Source organism: Pelophylax lessonae (assembly GCF_965119305.1).
Source record: "Pelophylax lessonae genome assembly, chromosome: 13".
Lineage (NCBI taxonomy): Eukaryota > Metazoa > Chordata > Amphibia > Anura > Ranidae > Pelophylax > Pelophylax lessonae.
This window is the reverse complement of record NC_138780.1, coordinates 74,456,721-74,477,405: the sequence shown is the minus strand read 5'-3', so window position 1 is coordinate 74,477,405 and position 20,685 is coordinate 74,456,721. Positions and strand designations below refer to the sequence as shown.

The following is a 20,685-nucleotide window of genomic DNA, read 5'->3' as shown; positions in this document are numbered from 1 at the left end:
TGGTAAGTGGATGAAATTTCAAGGTGGAGGCAGTCATGGACGGGTGTGCTCCGTGAGTCTCGCAAGAGAACTCCCTTCCCGCAAGCCTGGGAAACTGACCCGAAGGAGGACCAAGGATTCGGATAGCTGAGAGGAGAGGAGAGCGGTGAATTATACTGATCCGCTCGCTAGCTCCACTGGAGGATCGCTAAGCGGCTTGCTAGTGCACGGAGAGGGGGCCGGTATCCATAGTGACCCGGCAGCCCCAGGAAGTACCTTCCCTCCCGAGACTACAACGAGGCAGGGGGCAGGACTGGCGCTGAAGGCGGAAGGCGCTGTCGGCTAGAGACCGCACTCGCAGACAGCAAAGAGGAAGACAGGGGATCTGCATGGCGGGACGCTGCGGAGGCGGCGGAGCGCCTTGATTCCCTGTCCGTCTGCTGGTATAGCTGGCTGCTCTGTGTCGTCGAAATCGGCGGTGGTGAAGCGATATAACCGCACCACTATTCAGCTGAAAGTGTGACCCCGGTGGAGTTGGGAGTGAGAGCGGAGGAGGAGGAACAAAGTAGCACAATCGGCTATTAAAGAGAGAACACTCAACGGGAGAAGGTAACCGCTGTGTCATTTGATGAACTGTTTACATATACCCATTTTTGGTCGTTAAGATCAGCGGGAAGAGGAGATAAAACCTCCTTGGACTTACTACTATCAATCACCTATTGTCATCTGACCTAATTCAGGGGGTATGGAATAGACGGGTGGAGAACATACAGCTGAAGCAGGAATTGGAGGGACATGGCAGACACCACAGAGAGTGGAGCAAGAATTATAGCCTTAGAAATTTTACGCCAATGGTCCGGTATCCTATAAATTAAAGAGAAGCGAGAAGGGAAGGCAAGGAAGAGAGGGGAAAAAAGAGGAAAAAGAGGAAAGAGGAAAAAAGCTAGTATGACCCTCACAAAAAAGAGGAAGGTTAAAAAGAATGCGGTAAAAAATTCAGGAAAATCAGAAGGAGAAATAAGTAAATTTCTATCTACTAATCAGACACCAATAGTAGCAATGGCAGAGGCAGGAGAGCCACAGACAGAATGGGACTCAAGTGGCATGACAGACTCTAGGGCTACGTCTCCCTTACAAGAAAGGGATGAGGGGACTAACTTGAAAATACGGAGAGAAGAGAGCATACCTATTTTGAATGCCCAATGGGCCGCACAAATGGTTGAATTTAAGGCAATGATATGCTCCCTTCCAACCAAGGCTGACATGGAACAGTTAGTAGGGCGAATTGAGGAGACACACAAAAAGAGATCCAACTTATTAAAAATGAGATTAAGGTATTGTCTACCAGACTACGAGAGGAAGACGTAGAAATAGCTTCAATAAAAGAACAGCTGTTAGCTCTGGAGAAGAGGACAGAACAACAGGGCGACAGAGATGCTAAGTTACAGTTACAGTTACAGGTGGAAGACATGGAAAATCGAAGTCGCCGTAATAATTTGAGAATACGAGGGTTAACAGAATCATTAAAGAGTCTACAGCTGGAGGAATCAGTTGATATGCTATTTAAAAACATCCTGGGGGTGAAAATAGAATTGGATAGGATACACAGAATACCAGGCCCAAGGAAGAAAGATCAGGAAAAACCTAGAGATGTAATATGTAAGCTGCACTACTATTCCCAGAAGGAAAAGATTTTGAGAGAAGCTCGGGAATCTAGAGTCTGGAAGTTGGAGGAGATGGACATACAGGTGTTTTCGGACATCTCTAAAGGGACTTTACAGAGAAGAGCTGTATTGAAACCTATTCTGGAATTAGCCAAAAGTAAAGGATGCACGTATAGATGGGGCTTCCCATTTGCAGTAACATTTAACAGGGATGGACGCTTTTGTACGCTACGCAACTTTCAAGATAGAATAGCCCTTTTTGATTTCTTGGAGGTTCCACCTATAGAGGTCCCAAATTGGCTGGGAAGATTACCAGGGAATTAGCTAGGGATCACAATGGGAGACCAGGGGGGAGGGGGAGGGAGAGAGTAGGAAGTGAGATCTATTTAGATAATTGATTGGTATATGGAATGTGGTTGTGGTTTTCTTTCCCCTTGGAGGGGTTTTTTTTTTTTTTTTTTTGCACAACATGCATATTTTTTGACACATACGTAAATATGAGGGGTAAGCCCCTCCTTAAGAATTTTTGGGGGGAAACTAATTTTTTTTTTTCTTTTAGGGTGGTTTAGCACACACACAAAATATGAGGAGCACAATATATATATATATATTTTTTTTTTTTGGCACAATATGCATACTTTTTGACACATACGTAAATATGAGGGGTAAGCCCCTCCTTAAGAATTTTTGGGGAGAAATTATTTTTTGCTTTTTTTTAGGTTGATCTAGCACATACACATAATATGAGGAGCACAACATAATTATTATTTATTTATTTTTTTTTTTCTCCCCGTTCATGGGGCGAGAATGGAATATAGATCTTTAAAATCTACAATGAATTGTCATGGGTTGGCTACTCTGCTCCTTCCCCCTTCCCCTTAGATGATTTTTGAAAGATATGAGAAGGTGGGAAAAATGGGTATCGGTATGCATAAATAAGGATACAGTACGGGATAGCCAAATGATTAGATAGAATCCTATATAAATATATAATGTGTTATGGCCTCCCTCTTTCCCCCTCTTCCTCTCCCCTTCCCGCTTTCTGCTTGCCCTTTACCTCTCACCCCCTTTTTTTTTTTTTGGGAAGTGATTTTTATTAGTTATACAAATTCGGGGGGAGGGACGGACCCACTTAATAACCTGCTGGGGTGAGGGGGAACAGGAGCCCCCTTTTTTCTTTTTGGATTTCTAACATTATTCCTTTTTTTTGGTAGAACTATTATGAAGAGAGCTAATTTGTTATATGTGGAGAGTAGGAGAGCTTTAATCAGAGAGGGAAGGCATATCCAGATATCAAGGCTCCGGAGTGGGGTGGGGGGGGGGGGCGAGGAGAGGGGGAGGGTGGTAGGAAATAGGAAATACAAAGCATCTAAATAGGGAAGGGAGGGAGTAGCGAGGACGTTTGTGACTGCTCCGGGCACTTACCCCTAGGAAATCAAGAACACACTGTGGCGGTAAAACGCTGTGTGTTAGAAGGATTTAAAATCCGACCTGTGGGACCCAACCAGGGGGGGGGGGGTTCCACAGGGAAAGGGAAAGGAGTGAAAGAGAGAGGGAAGGAAGTGTGTTTGAGTGAGTGAGAGGGTGAGACTGGGGTGGTGAAGAGTGAGTGAGCGAGTTTTTTGTGGAGTGAGTTGTTTTTCCCCCTTTTTTTTTTTTTTTTTTTTCTGGGGACTCTCCCCCCCTGTTCCACTCAATATCTGCCCGAGGTAATCAGGCAATCTAGCTTAGCCCCATTATGGAAAATATAAAAATAGTCTCCATAAATGTAAAAGGTTTAAATACTCCAGAAAAAAGAAGGATATTACTAGCAGAGCTCAAACGTGTGAAGGCAAACATAGCGCTAATACAAGAAACGCATTTTAAAACGGACAGGCTACCATATCTGCAAAATAATGCTTACCCATTTATATATCATGCAACAGATACGCAGTCGAAGTCTAGAGGGGTATCGATATTAATTGACAGTAAAATACCATGGCAGCTTGAGGAAAAAATATGTGATGATAATGGGAGATTTCTCTTCTTAAAAGGAAAATTGGGGGAAACCCAGATGACGATAGCAACCCTCTATGCTCCCAATAAACAACAGGATAAGTTTATAACTAAAATATTAAATACGCTTAGAGACTTCTCTCAGGGACAACTGATACTGGGCGGGGACTTTAATATGCCACTGTCTCCCACGATGGATGCATCCAGAACTAAAATAGTGCCCTCTGAGAGGATAGGTAAACGGATGATAAGGACGTTACATAAGGAGCAATTGATAGATGTGTGGCGACTTCAGCACCAGACTGAAAAATAATTTACATTTTATTCACACCCACATGGAAGCTATTCGAGATTAGATTTTTTTTTGGTACCCCATGCTTATCTGCAGGCGGTCATATATACAGGCATAGATAGCATTTCGTGGTCAGACCACACAATGATTACTATGATATATAGTGCCTCCTCAGCCGAGTCCAGAAAACAAAGATTCTGGAAACTTAATGAAAGCTTGCTTCAGAGAGAGGAAGTAAAAACGGAAGTGCAGAAGGAGCTTAAGGACTATTTTAAAAACAATGACCAACCAGGGTGCACCATTGGCTTACTGTGGGAAGCACACAAGACAGTAATAAGAGGAATACTAATTAAGCATGGTGCGAGAATAAATAGGGAAAGGAATAAACAACTGCAAATACTATTGGACAAACTTAAAGTATTAGAAATAGAACATAAAAAAAAAAAGGCAAACGCAACATTAGGGGAGTTGAGCATAGTAAGAAAACAAATACTAGATATATTACAATACAGAGCGAAGGCCGCGATACAAATATCAAGGAAGACAGCTTATGAATCAGGGAACAAGTGTGGGAAGACCTTGGCAAGATCTATCCAAAGTCAAAAAATAAGATCATATATCCCACAGATTGTGTCGCCAGAAGGAATTAAAAAGGTAATACCAGAACAAATAACGGAAGAATTTAAGAACTTTTATGCAAGGCTCTATAATCTACCAGAAATAGGCAAAACGCAAAAGGAAAGGGAAGAGTACTTAGCTAAATCTGGGTTACCGAAACTTACAGAAGAAGAGAGAGAAGATTTAGAGAGTCATATTTCGAGGGAGGAAATAGAACAGACTATAAAGAAGATGAAAAAGGGTAAGGCTCCAGGCCCAGATGGACTGACACCACAGTACTTCCATGTATTGGCCCCCATATTGGGACCATACATGGAAAGACTGTTCAACCAGAGAGGGGTGGAGGGGGCACTATCAAGAGACACGTTAACGGCATATCTAACATTGATACTAAAAGAGGGAAAAGACCCAGCGAACTGCGGCAGCTATAGGCCAATTTCACTCCTAAATACGGATTTAAAAATGTACACAAAAATCCTAGCAACCAGATTGGCAAAGGTAATGGCAAAAATAATACATCTTGACCAGGTGGGATTCATGGCATCGAGAGAAGCCAGAGACAGTACCACTAGAGTTCTAAATCTGATACATATAGCTACCAAATCGGGTACCCCGTGTGTGATACTGAGCACCGACGCAGAAAAGGCTTTTGACAGAGTCGAGTGGGCCTTTATGCAGTCGGTGCTCAGGCACATAGGAGTAGGGGAAGTGATGCGAGAAAGGATAGCTAGAGTATACTCTAATCCAACAGCAAGGGTAAAGGCAAATGGGACATTATCAGAACCTTTCAGTATTAAAAATGGTACAAGGCAGGGGTGCCCACTATCCCCCCTGCTCTTTGCATTAATATTAGAACCATTTCTGAATAAGATTCGACTAAACCCAGATATAAAAGGCATCAAGGTAGGGAAAGAACAATACAAGACTGCAGCATATGCGGACGATTTATTGTTCACATTAACAGAACCAGAAATTTCTATGCCGGTACTTTTGGAAGAATTCAAACAGTATGGTGAACTATCAAATTTCAAAATAAACTATGGGAAGTCTGAAGCGCTAGGTATAGGAATAGCAGACGTAAAAAAAGCTAGATTAAAGAGCAATTTCAAATTCGCATGGGTAGATAAGGCCGTAAAATATCTAGGAACTCATAACTGCAGATCTGGCCCAGTTATATGAACTTAATTGAATCCCCCTGATGGAAGAAACAAAAAAAACATTGGAGCAATGGAGAGGGGGCCTTCAATCTTGGTTTGGTAGAGCAAATTTAATAAAAATGAACATCCTACCAAAATACCTATATATAATGAGGGCTCTTCCAATTAAAATACCAAATAGTTTCTTCAAAATAATAAATGGATTGTTTGGTAGATATATATGGGCCGGTAAAAAACCACGCATAGCCCGTAACAGTCTGTCATTACCAAAAAATATGGGGGGGTTAGCAGTGCCTGACCTTCGCAGATATTACCACGCTATTCATTTGAATCGAATATTAGATTGGTGGCATCAGGTAGATTCAAAAAGATGGGTTCAATTAGAGCAAGCGCAGACATCGGTAGCATTAAAAAGGGCGATTTGGTGTTATAAGACACTTCCTAAAACCCTGAGGACACATCCTTTAATAGGAAATACGCTAAAAATAGGTTACCAGCAGTCCCTGAGACAATGTCTTACCACAGCAGAATCCCCACTGTATCCGATTTTGGGGAACCCAGAGTTTGTACCTGGACTAAACATTCAACATTTTAAAAAAATAAGGGAAACAGGACAAGATGATGTTAAATCATACATAAATCAGCGGAGGTGGCCCCCAATATCTAAGTTAATAGAGAAGGAAGGACCATATGGTCTTTGCCTATGGGAAGCTCTTCAACTCCGACATTTTTTTGAATCTCTACCAGCCCCGGAAAAATTTGAGAGGCCCTTAACATCTTTTGAAAAGCTATGTGAGAAAACAGGAGGAATAGAAAGACCCCTATCTTTCCTATATAAAATGTTGAATACACCTGTAAATCAACCAAGATTAGGATGGCTAGAAAAGTGGAAACAAGAACTAAACATAGAAATAACAGAGATCCAAAGACAGAGAATGTTTAGGGCAATATTTAGACCAACAAAATGTACTAAAATTCAAGAAATAAATTACAAGATCCTAACTAGGTGGTATAATACACCAGACAAGTTACATAAATGGTACACGCAGGAATCGGACAGATGTTGGAGGCGTGAAGAAGGAGAAGGTACATTATTTCACATATTTTGGACCTGCCCGGAGATAAAAAAATACTGGATAGAGATAGGACAAATAGTACATAAAGTAACAGGGTATAAAATTGAGGAAGATGCGGCTTTTTGTCTATTGCATATATCGGAGTGGCCAGTAGGGAAATATGAAAAAACAGTTTTGCCTCACATGATGAACGCTGCAAGAGCGTGTATACCATTACTATGGAGAAAAAGACAAGCTCCGTCGGTATCTGATTGGGTTAGAAAGCTAGAATATATCAATAAAATGGAAGATCTAGTACTTTCGGCACAACATAAACAGGATCAATATAAAATGGTATGGAGAAATTGGAACCTGTTTATGAGCTCAGAGGAGGGGAGGCAAATGTTAAGGTCTCCACCTCAGAATGAGGAAATTATATGTTAGACTTGGAGGAGAGGGGGTGGAGGGGAGGGGGGGAGTTCCCATCCCTTTCCCCCCCCCTTTTTTTTTTTTTTTCCGTTTTATGTATTGATGGGGAACGATAGTAGAGTATGTTGGAGGGGAAGAATGGGATTGAATGTGGAGTGCTAGGAATGAGAGGGGTGGGAGGGGGGGAGGAGAGGGGGGTGGGGGGAGGGGGGAAGGGGATTTAGGGGAAAAGGGAAGATATGGTGAAGAAGATAAGGGGATTATAGATGAATTTAGGACCTAAGTAATAATTGAGATAAGAATATAAAGAAGGAAGGTAAGGATAAAATGAATAGGAGCAAAAAGGAGACTTGCTAACATGATATTGCCTTGCCCCAGGGATAATATTGGTTAAGTGATAGCAAATGTCTAGACTGAAATTTACAGAGGAGTAGAATAGTCCTCTGAGACAAGAAAAGCCTAAAGTATATGATGATTTGTTAGATAACCAACCTTGTCCTGTGTAATATAATGTACATGTAATGATTTCCCTTGAAAACAAAATAAAGAGATAAATAAAAAAAAAGAAATTTCAAGGTGACCCCGTGGTGGGTAACTGGTGAGGTAAGGAAAAATCTTACTAGTAAGTAGCCTACTAACTGTAACGCTCCTGCGTTTCTTATATGGTGTGGATTTTCAGCTGCAGAAATAGTTCCACGTCAGTTGTCATGTAAGAGATATGCTGAGATACCATTCCCAACCTCAATGACTCATCATGTGTGGAAGGTCTTATTTCAGCCAGTAAATACACACAATTAGCAAGCTGGTTCCTAGAGTGACTTTATATATGTGGTAACACAATGATGAAGGTTTGAGGGATAGGTTGAGTGGAGGTGGTAGGTGATAGACACTTGAAGGTGAGACAGTAGCAGATGGATGCAGGAAGGTTTAACAATGTTGTATGATAGCAGATGATAGAATAGCAGGTGGACATACAAAAGAGATCAACCCAGTGCAGAAAAGTAGCAGTAGTCTCAAGAGCTAGCAATCTAGTTTATGCAGATGTGATAAACAGTCTCTACTATGCAGAGCTAGATAGTGTAAGCTTAGTATAAGTTTATAGAGAATTCCCCTGCGGGGTACTTAGCACTATTAGCGATACAGCCGAAGGGTGGTTCAGGAGAGGCGGATGATCCAGTAGCGGGATACAGGGATCAGTGCAGCGAGGTTCCGTCAGCGAAGTAAGCTTGCAAGCATGGAAGCTTCAAGCAAGGTTAGCATCCAGATAAGGGTGTTTGAACGAACACATGTGAGTGAGAGCCGACGCCTTAAATAGCCATCTAGTCCGGCGCTGAGTGATGACAGCTCCAGTCTTAAAGGTGTATGCGCACCTTTCCAAAAGTAAATGGTAGGGCGCATACACTTGTGGAAAGTGTAATTTAGGGTACCAAAGGTACCGGAACATTACAATACCCCCCCTTTAAGGCCTGCTCCTGAAGGCCTCTGGAGCTGGTTTGTCTGGGTATCTCGCATGAAAATTGCGGATTAATCTAGGGGCATGTATGTCAGAGGTGTTTAGCCAGGTGTCGTCTTGGGGCCCATAGTTCTTCCATCTAACCAAGTACTGAAGTCTTCTTCTGTAGATACGAGAATCCAGAATCTCTTTTATCTCGTATTCTTCTCCACCTTCAACTTGTACAGGAGGGGGAGGTGGAATATTAGGCCTTATTCCTTGGTCCGGAACATGGGGTTTTAGTAGCGACACATGGAAAATGGGATGGATTTTTAGGTCCATTGGCAATGTAAGCTGCACTGCAGCTTTTCCAATAAGTTTCTTGATTGGGAAAGGTCCCAAGAACAGAGGTCCAAGCTTTTTGCTAGGGATCTTCAGTCTCAAGTTTTTTGTTGAGAGCCAAACGAGGTCCCCGATAGTATACTGTGGAGAAGGTCTTCTACGAAGATCATAGTACTTCTTTTGTTGACTGTGAGCGTGTGCAATGGTAGTATTTAGTAAACCCAGAGAATCCTTTATTTGGGAAAGATAGTCTGAGGCTACTGGGTTATTTGAAGGAAGGATGCGTGGAGGGAGAATAGAGGGATGGAACCCATAGTTCAAGTAGAACGGACTCTACTTGGTTGTACTGTGAGTTGCGTTGTTGTAGGCAAATTCTGCCAGGGGGAGAAGATCCAACCAATCATCCTGTTGGTAAGAAGTGTAACAACGTAAATACTGCTCGATGCATTGGTTGACTCTTTCAGTCTGTCCGTTGGTCTGCGGATGGTAAGGAGAAGTGAGCTTCCGCTCAATCCGTAGTATGTGACATAGTTCTTGCCAGAATTTAGAAATAAATTGGGATCCACGGTCAGACAAAAGAGTTTTTGGGATACCATGTAATCTGAAGACATGTTTCATCAGGAGTTCTGCCGTTTGTTTGGACGAAGGTAGTCTGCGAATAGCAATGAAATGTGCCATCTTTGTCAGATGGTCCACTGACACCAAGATGGTATTAAATCCTTTGGAAGGAGGCAATTCTACGATGAAGTCCAATGACAGAACTTCCCTTGGAGTTTGGGGTATTGGTAGACTGCATAGTAGGCCGGATGGTCTCGTAGTGTCAATTTTGGACCTGGCACAGACATTGCATGAAGAGACGAATTTTTGTATAGATGTTTTCATGTCAGGCCACCAGAATTGCCGAGAAATCAAATTGAAAGTCTTTGTCATACCCATATGTCCTGCCATAGGCACATCATGCGATAATTCCAAGATCTTGGTGCGTATGGTAGGTGGTATGTAAAGTTTGTCGTTGTAGTAGAGGAAGCCTTCTGCATCGGTATTTAGTTGTGGTGGGGGTGAATCCAACCTTATACCATGCAGAACCTCTTCCTTCAAGGAACGGACAACTCCAATAATGCGTTTGTGAGGTATTATAGGAACGGAAGGAATTTCAAAGTAGTTTTCTTCAGTTAGTCGTGATAGTGCATCCGCCTTTTTGTTCTTATCTGCAGGTGTGTAGGTCACTAGGAAGTTAAACCTTAGAAAGAATAGTGACCATCGTACCTGTCGATGCGAGAGAGTTTTGCTAGTCTGAAGATATTGGAGGTTTTTATGGTGCGTGTATATAATTATTGGTAATTGGGTGCCTTCGAGTAAATGTCGCCAATTCCCCAGAGCCAATTTTATAGCAAGCAGTTCCTTCTCACCCACGGGGTAATTTATCTCGGGACTGCTCAGGGATTTAGAAAAAAAGGCGACTGGATGAAGTGGTGAAGTGGGGGTAGGTCGTTGGGAGAGTATTGCTCCTACTGCCAGGTTTGACGCATCTACCTCCAGAATGTATTGGAGGGATGGGTCTGGATGGCGTAATATGGGAGCGGAAGTAAACCTTGTCTTTAACAAGTGGAAAGCCTTATTTGCTTCTTCTGACCATTTAAATGGTATTTTTATGCTAGTGAGCTGTGTGAGGGGTCTCACAATAGCAGAAAAGTTTTTTATGAACTTCCTGTAGAAATTTGAAAATCCCAGGAATCGCTGTAGCGCCTTGCGTGTAGTTGGTGTAGGCCAATCCTGAATGCAGGATATTTTACTCATGTCCATCTCGATTCCTGTTTTGGATATGATGTAGCCTAGAAAGAGTACCTCATCTTTATGGAACAAGCATTTCTTCAGCTTCACATAAAGATTATGTGCAAGCAATCTCGATAATACAAGTCTTACATGTCTTATGTGTTCAGACAGGGTCCGTGAATATATAAGTATATCGTCCAGATATACCACAACACAGACATCTAGTAAGTCTTTAAAAATATCGTTTATAAATCGTTGGAAAACTGCAGGGGCATTGCATAGGCCGAATGGCATCACAAGATACTCGAACAATCCGTATCTAGTTCTGAACGCAGTCTTCCACTCGTGTCCATCACGGATTCTAATGAGATTGTATGCTCCTTTCAGGTCTAATTTTGAAAAATAGGTAGCTCCACGCACCTGCTCAATGAGCTCAGGGATAAGTGGTAGAGGATAGCGATCTTTTATTGTGATAGCATTCAATTTCCTGTAGTCGATGATAGGTCTGAGACTTGAATCTTTATTGCGAACAAAAAAGAGTCCTGCTGCTGTGGAAGAAGTGGAAGGTCTAATAAAACCTTTTTCCAAGTTCTCATCCAAATAGGTTTTGAGATGGGCAAGTTCATCCTGTGAAAGAGGATAAACATGACCGAACGGCAATTTGCTATTTGGGAGTAGATCAATGCTACAATCATAGTCTCGATGAGGAGGTAATGCTTGAGCATTTTTCTCAAGAAAAACCTCAGAAAGATCCTGATAACATAGTGGTGCAATCTCATCTGTCACCACAGACAGAATCTTCCCGGAAAACGGGAGGTTACACGTTTCCTCGCAATAACAAGAAGGGAAGGTCAAGGACCGTTTCTTCCAATCTATGGTTGGTTGGTGTGTGTGCAACCAGGGAAGTCCCAACACAATGGGAAAGTGGGGTGATGGTATTAAATCGAAGGTAGAAGTCTCCCTATGAGACTCGTTAATAGTGACTAGAAGTGCTTGTGTCTGATCGGTGATCGGACCAGAGGATAACGGAACACCGGTAATAAGACTTACTGAGACAGGTTTGAGTTTAGAAATAATAGGAATTTTATTTAAAGCAGCAAAACATATATCCATATAATTTCCACAAGATCCTGTGTCAATCATGGCCTTAGTAGTAATCCTGTTCTGGTCCCACTGTAATGTCAAAAAAACAGAAATGTAGGGGTTAGTGAATGAAGTTGTCAATCCTCCTAGAGAGACATGTGAACACTCACCCTTCTTTTTGTTGACTAGGGGACAGACGTTTATCTTGTGATCCGGGGATGCACAGTACAAGCAGAGATTTTCATTTCGTCTTTTGGCTTTTTCCATAGTTGATAGCGGTGGGCGTATGGTTCCTATCTCCATAGGAACGGGGTCAACGGCCAGACTCCGAGAGGAAACGGATAATGGCATTCCCATCTTTTCAGCCTTTCTTTCTCGTAGTCTTCTATCTATGGTAATACTGAGTTGTATTAATGCATCCAGGGTTTTTGGCAGATCCGCTCGGGCGAGCTCGTCCTTAACGGCTTCTGATAGGCCAAGCCTAAATTGGGTTTTCAGAGATGCATCATTCCATTCTGAATCAAGGGTCCATCTCTTGAACTCTGCGACAAAGTCTTCCACAGGCCTCCTTCCTTGTTTCAAGGATCTTAACTGAAGATCAGCAGTACTCTGCCTATTGGGGTCATCATATAGGCTAGTGAGCTCTGCCAGGAACAAGGCATAGGAGTTGAGAAGCTGGTCGTTTTTCTCAAAAAGAGAATCTGCCCAGGCTCGAGGATCGCTTGATAGGTAAGAAATAATAGTACAAACCTTAATGTGATCAGTAAGGTAGGTACGAGGTTTTAGCAAAAAAAGTAACTCACATGCGTTTTTAAATTCGCGAAATTTTTTGCGATCGCCTGTAAATACCAAAGGGGGACTTATCTTGGGTTCAGGGGACTGAGCAGAGGTAAGTTGTGTCAGTCTAATTACCTGCTGCGACAGAGCCTGATTGTCTTCTTTTAATTCAGCAAGTGCGTGTATTAACGCAGATACTTGCTGTTTTAATTGTGTCACCTGAGTGGCTATTTCTGCTGAATCCATTTTTTAGGTTCGTTCAATCTGTAACGCTCCTGCGTTTCTTATATGGTGTGGATTTTCAGCTGCAGAAATAGTTCCACGTCAGTTGTCATGTAAGAGATATGCTGAGATACCATTCCCAACCTCAATGACTCATCATGTGTGGAAGGTCTTATTTCAGCCAGTAAATACACACAATTAGCAAGCTGGTTCCTAGAGTGACTTTATATATGTGGTAACACAATGATGAAGGTTTGAGGGATAGGTTGAGTGGAGGTGGTAGGTGATAGACACTTGAAGGTGAGACAGTAGCAGATGGATGCAGGAAGGTTTAACAATGTTGTATGATAGCAGATGATAGAATAGCAGGTGGACATACAAAAGAGATCAACCCAGTGCAGAAAAGTAGCAGTAGTCTCAAGAGCTAGCAATCTAGTTTATGCAGATGTGATAAACAGTCTCTACTATGCAGAGCTAGATAGTGTAAGCTTAGTATAAGTTTATAGAGAATTCCCCTGCGGGGTACTTAGCACTATTAGCGATACAGCCGAAGGGTGGTTCAGGAGAGGCGGATGATCCAGTAGCGGGATACAGGGATCAGTGCAGCGAGGTTCCGTCAGCGAAGTAAGCTTGCAAGCATGGAAGCTTCAAGCAAGGTTAGCATCCAGATAAGGGTGTTTGAACGAACACATGTGAGTGAGAGCTGACGCCTTAAATAGCCATCTAGTCCGGCGCTGAGTGATGACAGCTCCAGTCTTAAAGGTGTATGCGCACCTTTCCAAAAGTAAATGGTAGGGCGCATACACTTGTGGAAAGTGTAATTTAGGGTACCAAAGGTACCGGAACATTACACTAACCAGATATACCCACCCCACACAGGGGTATAGAGCGGGTATTCAAGATGTAAGTGGAACTCCTTCTCTTGGCTCCCAACTTCCAGATAGGGGGGGGGATGTTGTAGGCTATCCCTGGGGGTCCTGGGTGTCACCAAAGGAGGTACAGGATATGTAAGTCCTCTCCAATAAGAACAATATTAGATGCGGTGTCCGTAAAGGAAATGTAAGTAGCTCGTCCGTGGGTTCATACAGGGCAAAAAGGAAAAGGCCACATAGTGTAATACCGTATGGTTTATTGAAATAATCAAACAAAGAAATGGGTACTCACAAAGGAACAGGTAATGCAAGCATGTAAACGGCGTCCCGGAGCGCAGTGCGTTCCACCAGTAAGCCGGAACCGGAAGTGATGTGACGGCGCTGTACGCGTTTCGTCATCAGATGTCTCACACCACTTCACACCATTGCACTTGGTATTTTTTAACACTAATAGTCACTTGTCACTTCCAACCGATTCTACATTGATTTTTATATTTTTATCACATGTTTGCACTATGTTCCTTTATTATCTCTAATGTTTACATGTTGATCTTTTAATCTTATTTATTATATATATGCCATTTTTATGATATTAATTTTTCGGATATATTCATTGAAATTCATATTTATATACATTTATTGGCATTTGCACTTTACTATATTCACTACAGGTAGCGCCAATTACCCACCCACTGATCTTTCTAATTAATGCCTAAAGAATACTTTTTTTTGCTGGAGAGGTAGGATGGACAAGAGTAGCATTATTTGGGGCTGCATTCTTCTTGGATTTCAGATGTAACTTCCCACCCTCTCTTGTCTATCAATGGCATGGACCAGACATTTCAGGCAACCTCAGTACTACTGCCTAGGGAGAGTGAGACTAAGAAGGGGGCTTGTGTTTAGGGGCCATAAACACTATACTCTTCCTTAATGGAGGGTACGTCCAGAAGGACTGAAGTAGGAAGATGGTTGCTTTTATGGAGCATCATGAGGGGAGACTTGACTGCTAAAGAGAAAAGGATAAGGATAAAAGCTGCTACCCATGGACATTGCAGGAAGTTCCAGCTGCTCTGCTTAAAATTTCACTAAACTAGATTATTATTTAAAAAAAAAAAAAATTCATACACATTCACTACTTTTGGCCACGTAATCTATTTTTCATGAAATAGTTTCTTACTGTGTTTTTCTGCCTCCTTGAGGCTCTGATCTCCTGAACCTCTCCTTTTCCCTCTCATGTTTGCTTGAAACAAGCAGTGCACGTTGGTTGCAGTCATTGGCACTGCTCTATCACTGCACACATCTCATTGTCTTTAGTCCATCCTGGGAGTGAGCAAGAGAGGCTACCCTCTTACAGTGGGACCATGGAGAACAAACGTAGCTACCCTCTAAAAGCAAGTTGGATCACAGCACAAAAAAGAGATTTGGAGAAGGTACTTTTCTGAGTTAAGAATACACACATAAATAGAATATATTTTTTAAACTGTCACTTTAACCTCTTGGTGCAGACTGCACGCAAATATGCACCCTCTTGAAGGCTTAGCCTTGGCACCGAGCGGCCGCATATTTGCGTGCAATATTGCAAAAACAGCTGTGCCGACAGCGTGCGCATCGCATGCTCCAGGCAGTTTCCGGCGCCTAATGGACAACCAATAATTACATGATCATAAACCCCTTCCCCAACTCTGGACATCTTAAACCACCTAAAGAGCGGGGAGGGGCTGGAACCAGGGGGTTAAAGGTTAAAGGTTAAAGGAACTTGCCTGGTGTTTTATAGTCTAAAGCAGGGGTGTCACATTCAATATCCTTGTGGGCCGCATTAGCATTATGGTTGCCCCCAAAGGGCCAGTAGTATCTGTAAGACTGTATAAATGTACCCAGGACTTTTTGTCTGAGAGAATAGGTGCAGGAACTCAACCACGCCCGCCCCCCAATGAATGGCCAGATTTCACTAACTGTGGAAGGATCTTAAAGGGGCAATAAATACCAGTAGTGCATTATTTGTGGAGTTCAGATGTGCCCTATATATAGAGTGCAGGGTTAAGGGGTGCGTTGTGTACAGTGTGCAGGGTTAAGGAGTGCGTTACATATAGAGTATATAGTAAATGGTGTAGCGCTATAAACTTTCAATATAAATGAATATAGACTCCATCAGTCCATGGTATGATCATGCAAGACAATATAATTCATATTACTGAAAATAAAGAGATGCCACAAAAATTGTGCTGTGTAGTCCCAAATGCAAACATGCAAATAATCCACAATCCAAAGCCAAGTGTAAAGCCAGCCGCCACCATAGGAAATTAATTGGCCTCTTACCAAAACACCATGATCCTTGTTACAGGGATCATAGTTAGCGGAAGGTCAAGCCTAGATCTACAATAAGAGAGGTCTCACACCAGCTCCTTCCTCGATCGTACCCACTCCTCTCAGGGATAAGTCATATGGAGAGAAAGGACAACTCCCATAACGTAATACTGTCAAATGGCTTTATTATGTATTCAAACGACAAATGGCAACTTACATTTGGCTGGAAAGATAAGGCATGTAATGTGGAGTCTCCTAAACCCGGTATCCCACCAGGAAAATGGCCGCCATGTCCCCCGTTGGTAGCAGCTTGACGTGCCGCAAGCTCCTCCTACGCGTTTCGTCAGACGTCTGATATACAGAGTGCAGGGTTCAGGGGTGCACTGTGTACAGAGTGCAGGGTTGAGGAGTGCATTACATGTAACTTAAGGTCAACACAGAGGACAAGGGGGCACTCTTTACGTCTAAAGGAAAGCAGATTTAGTCTCCAAATACGGAAAGGTTTCTTCACCGTAAGAGCTGTGAAAATGTGGATTGCTTTAAAAAAGGCCTGGATTCTTTCCTGGGTGTACATAATATAAATAGGTACTAATATTTATAGGTAAAGTTGATCCAGGGAATATGCCTCTCGGGGGATCAGGAAGGAATTTTTTTCCCTTGCTGTAGCAAATTGGATCATGCTTTGCTGGGGGTTTTTTCGCCTTCCTCTGGATCAACTGCGAGTATAGGATTGTGTGTATGGGATTGTATGGTTGGGTTTTCATTACTGTTTTTTTTGTTTTTTTATTGGTTGAGCCAGATGGACTTGTGTCTTTTTTTAACCTGACTAAGGCCTCTTACACACGATACTCCTGTTTGAGCATCTCCTTTTTCAGCTGTAAATTTCAGGCGTATTTGTCTTATTGAAATGCGCGCATTTTAGTGCAATCGCGTGCATTTTCGCGCATATGCGATCACGCAAATTTGCGTCTTTTAGCGCAAATGTATTCTCGCGTTCTTGTAAGATATGCAAATTAGCATTTTTTTCCAGATCAACAGTATGTTCGCGTACGTTGCATTAGATGTAAATTACTGGCCAAAAATGCAGATTTTTCTATTTTGTTCTTACTGAAGAATGCACGACACTCATTTACGTGCCTGTGTGCATAGGCACATTACAATGAATGGGCTTATTTTAGCTCAGGAAAACAAAAAAGCTGTACTGAGCTTTTTAAGCTGCAGTGTGCATGAGGCCTAACTATGTAACTACGTAGAGTGCAGAGTTCAGTGGTGCACTGTGTACAACGTGCAGGGTTCAGGGGTGCGATGTGTACAGAGTGCAGGGTTCAGGGTACACTGTGTACCGAGTGCAGGGTTCAGGGGTACGCTGCGTACATGCCATCTGAGCCTTCCAGGGCAGGCAGGGATCTGTGAGATATTTATATATATTTTAGGGATCTGTGAGAGCTTTCACCACATTTCAGCTGAAAAAAAGCCCCGGGTGTGAGAGCCACATGAAATTGCCTAAAAGGCCGCATTCGGCCCACGGGCCATGTGCTTGACACATCTGGTCTAAAGAGTATATATGGTCAGTTTCAGCTCAAAGAATATGTTACTTCAACATTTCATATTCCTGATATGTGCTTGCTGTACTTGTAATAAAAAGTCTCCAGTTCTCCTTGTATTGCTTCCTTTGTGTGGAATCCCTGGTTCTTCTGCCAGTCCCCCTGCTTTTCTTTTAAAAACTGACCACACTAAGCAGGAGAACACACTGTGGTCAGTTCTCTAGCTGTGCTGGGAACTCACCCCCAAACCCCCCCCCCCCCCAACGTCTTATGCAGCTGAAAACAGAAGGAATGTGATTGCATATAAAAAAAGGGAAAAACGTGTTTATCATTTTTTTTTATATCTATACACAAATGTTTTGTCTTTTATTTATATTATTAACTGAATGGTTTGTTTTACAAAGTGAGGGTTTACATGTACTTTAAATTATTTTTTTTCTGTACTGAAGTCGTAAAGGCCAAAGCCCCGTACACACGTAGCGATTGTCGGCCGAACGATCGGCCGTCTTTTGTCCGGTGCTGTCCTGTCGGTTGAAAAGTGCTAAAGACTGAACACGAATTTCGTCGGCCAACAACAGCCGACTGCAGAAGTGATGTCATGTGATGATTAACTTTCCGTGTGTTTTTTCTTCTCTGAGCATGCCCAGTCTTGCTCATCTGCTGTTTGTCGGCCGAATTCTGTACTGACTGAGGAACAATCGGCCGTTCTGGTGTTGGCCAACAAAAATTTTAAAGCCTGCACACCAGATTCTGTTTGGCCGAAAAGTCGCAGTCGGTTGTCGGAAGCATCATACTAACAAGCCGACAATCGGCCGATCGGACGTTGGCCGAATATTTACGGCCGACAGTCGCTACGTGTGTATGGGCCTTTAGTTCACCTTTTATATCAAGTTACATGTTACACCTGTATCCAGTTACTAAACGAGCAGCCTCTGCTGCTTGTGGGTGCAATGCTTTACAGACTTCTAATAAAAAAATAAAAAAATGATAAAAGATGTGCATTTATAATTTTTTTTTTACAAAGGTGAATTTAGCCTTTAAGTTGCATTTTTGTTGCTTTTCTTATTATCCTGTGCCTTAACTATACTTGAATTATGGACATACAGACTGTAGAATTCCTAGATATCTCTCTTTATACCAGAGTTTTGTCATTTGTGGAGAAAAGCATTGCCCGGATTGATAATTCAACTCGTCTAGAAGAACTGGGATTGGAGCTTGGAAAAATTCATTATGGATATCATGCACCTCCCAAATATTATCAGGTAAAGACACTCTGCATCAGTTGGATAAAGCTAGATGTCTCATTGGGCTTATGCAAAAAAGCAATGCAGAACAGGTCACCTTTTCCTTGAAGAACTCATGTTAAATAAAAATGTAACACTTTTAAAATGCATATATAGATAGTTGTCATCCACACAAGGCTGGAAAAAGTAATCTTCCAGTGGTATCCTGGAGTCTCTGCCTCTTGATTTTCTTATAATGCATTGTGGAGTATCAACCCTTTCTAATGATAATGTACTACTTAGTAGCGCTATATAATTTACTGGTGCAAGTTAACAAATTAGAAAATGAATGAATACTAGCCCATTATGAAATACTTACCTTAGAACGAAGCCCTCCAGAGGCGCCCGCACACCGCTGAAACTGCTAACATCTTCCCCGGTGTTTCTTCCAGGTTTGTGTACTCTGGTGCTGTGAGTGGGAGCTGCCGGCCATGACACAGGGCTCTGAAGAAACAGCACGGGCGGCCGTTCCTTCAGAGCACAAACAAACCAGGGAAATTTACTTCCGCTTTGATTCTGTGCTGAGTTATGGCTCTTCAAAAATTGTATAGAGGTTGTTAGCTCAGTTAGTTCATGTGTTCTCTACTTCCAGTCTCTGCTATTGAATGGACACTAAAAATGGATACGCTATAGGAATTTACCTGGAGTTCAGACATCTGGTGTATGTAAACCCTAATAATGACCTTCTCTTATTTGCTCTCTTTTGGTCTGATAAATTATACAGTATATTTTCAATAAGTGCAAAAATATACCATTTGATTGCTCTAGAAATCTTGTGCATTGATAACTTCCTGTACTCCCTCCCTACGAACAAGGAGGAGTTATGGAGCTGAGGAGGGTAGGGGGGAGATATCTGTGCTCTTTTTAATCTATCAAAATGAAGTACTGTAGGAGAGACTACTCCTTTTTTTTTTTTTTTTTTGCCTTAATCTTTAGTGTAGCACTACCCCCGTAGGAGGTGCTGATTAGACTATTGGGTCTACGCCCTGCCTAACAACCCTCGGAATTGGCTCGAACCCTCCCTAGGCACAACTGACCCAGAACAGGACTGGAATACCAAATGGCTACACAAATTGGAATATAACACTTCAATAAATAATAATGACCTGTTACCTCTCTCCAGCTGTAGTCCTTCTGGGTGACACAATGGGACAACACACAGGATTGCCTTAAATTAAAGCTTAATTTACTATATATCAGAATGAAACAAGTGAGATACAATGAAATATGGCTCTTTAAGGAATTACATGTACCAACTTAGAAAGATAAAAGTACTCCCACACTCATGAATAATAAATGCCAGACACAGTACCAGACAGGTAGGCCTATCTGAGTCCCACATGTGGTTCCGCTGTTTCTTCTCTATATCTTCGCTAGCAACGTTGGTGCACTCGCGATTTGTAATCCACATTGAGGATGGATGATCAATAGAGAAGATGGCAGCAAACAGTTAGTAATCACCGCGGGGTGTCTGTGCAGGTTTGGCGGTAAAACTTCTGTGAGAGATGTACTGGGCCACCCGATATATTGCCTTCTACTACTCTAGGGCTAATCCTGACTAAAGTTACTTCTTTGGTAGATAGAGTCAGTTTTTGGGCAGGTGCCCTCTCACCAAATGGACTGTCTCCCAGGAACCCTCCGCTGCGGTCTCAGTCTCCGGCCTCTGTCACCAGCCGCACTAGGTATTGGTGGTGGATGAGTCTGGTCTCTGCAAAACATCGATGGGACCTCCAGGAGGGATCCTCTACTAGAGATAAAACACTGCAGCTTAGTCACTTCAGGCCCAGGAGTTTTGGCCTAGCATGCAGCATCAGCCCACAGCGCTGGCTTCCTGCTTGTCTCACTGTGTCTTTCCCAAGAGAGT

General features: G+C 42.5%; 1 protein-coding gene across 1 annotated transcript in view; it reads left to right on the top strand.

The window, feature by feature from the left end:
• The window catches only part of LOC309569958 (cytoglobin-1-like), a 67,436-nt gene that overhangs the window by 25,884 nt on the left and 20,867 nt on the right, over window positions 1–20,685 (top strand). Inside the window, exon 3 of the mRNA XM_082275952.1 lies at window positions 18,680–18,800. Within this exon, the coding sequence (XP_082132078.1) occupies window positions 18,680–18,800 (121 nt within the window). The remainder of the gene's footprint in view (window positions 1–18,679; window positions 18,801–20,685) is intronic.